The sequence below is a fragment of the Pediculus humanus genome, genomic scaffold (genome assembly GCF_000006295.1).
Source record: "Pediculus humanus corporis 1103172107368 genomic scaffold, whole genome shotgun sequence".
Classification (NCBI taxonomy): Eukaryota; Metazoa; Arthropoda; class Insecta; order Psocodea; family Pediculidae; genus Pediculus; species Pediculus humanus.
This window is the reverse complement of record NW_002986996.1, coordinates 15,923-17,172: the sequence shown is the minus strand read 5'-3', so window position 1 is coordinate 17,172 and position 1,250 is coordinate 15,923. Positions and strand designations below refer to the sequence as shown.

Genomic DNA, 1,250 nt, shown 5'->3' with positions numbered 1-1,250 from the left:
TTGTGTGTGAGCGGGTGCTTGTGCGTGAGTGCGTGTAAAACATTTAAACCGACAGAATTAAAAACTTTTTAAAACCGCAGTAAAAAAAAAAGTTAACCTTTTCCATTAGTGGATTTTTTGTGTTTTTTTTTTTTTTTTACTCGTATGAGATTTTTTTTTTTCCCCCGATCGTAAATTTCATCCGAACGTAATAAAAATTTAAAAGGTCTTTGCGAACGGTTTTTTTTATGTTTTCGGTTTTTCGGTTTTCGAACGTCGTCCCATTTTTATTATTTAAAAAAAAAAAAATTATTTACCTGTGCTAAAGGCCATGTTCTTTTACCCCAACCGTTACGTAAATCTCCCCAAGATCTTTTACCCCAACCCATACTTTGCATATCTTTCCACCCTCTTTTACCCCATCCACCGCTTTGTAAATCTTTCCATCCTTTTTTAGTCCAACCGTTTTTCCAAAATTGTTTTTCTTCTTCCACGTCGTTTGGAATCATGGCGGATTGTTGCTGTTAAACAACGTAAATATCAATATTATTATTATGTTTGTTTCCACCCTTTTTCCCCGGGAAAATAATAATAATAATAATCGAACCTGAGTACTTCCTTGGATTGACGATGATGATGATGGCATATCATCCTGTTGTAAATGACTAAGTGTCTGTGATCCTGGATCTCCTGTTGTTTCCGATAATATGGTTAATACTAAAAACGTTGAGGAAAAAATACTTAATACAAAAGCATGATGCATCCTTTTTTTTCTAGAACAAACAAACGAACAAACAAACACAAATTATTTTTTATTAACTTATTAATATTCTCAAAATGTTTTTTATTTTCTCGAAAAAAAAAAAAAATCACTTTTGGAATTTTAAAATAAATAATAAACGAATTATTACAACGGAGGGGAGGAGGAAAGAGGGGGAGGGGTCGGTCCCCCTCTTCCCTCATCGCTCCCTTCCCATTTTCATATTGACATCATCAATTTAAAATTATTATTTTGTACAGGAGTATGAGAAAAGTTAAAAAAAAAAATTTGAATTTCCCGCCATTTTTTTTATTTTTATTTTTTTTCAAAATAATGAAATTAAACAAAAAACGAGACGTTCGCGGGGAGCGAACGGTTGAGGATAGGGGGAGGGTTTAAAGGGAATTATCAAAAAAAAAAAATTAAATTAAAAAAATTACGCGGCGTGAAATGAAAGGTCAAAGACTTTAAAAAAAAAAACGTCTTGATTTAAAAAGGTACCAGCATGTTT

General features: G+C 32.2%; 1 protein-coding gene across 1 annotated transcript in view; it reads right to left on the bottom strand.

Annotated features, from left to right (window-relative positions):
* The window catches only part of Phum_PHUM005290 (uncharacterized protein), a gene marked incomplete at both ends in the record, with an annotated part of 2,351 nt that extends 1,609 nt beyond the window's left edge, over positions 1-742 (bottom strand). The window contains 2 exons of the mRNA XM_002422631.1: positions 297-500; positions 587-742. Coding sequence (XP_002422676.1) covers positions 297-500; positions 587-742 — 360 coding nt within the window. The remainder of the gene's footprint in view (positions 1-296; positions 501-586) is intronic.
* Between the last annotated feature and the right edge of the window lie 508 nt (positions 743-1,250).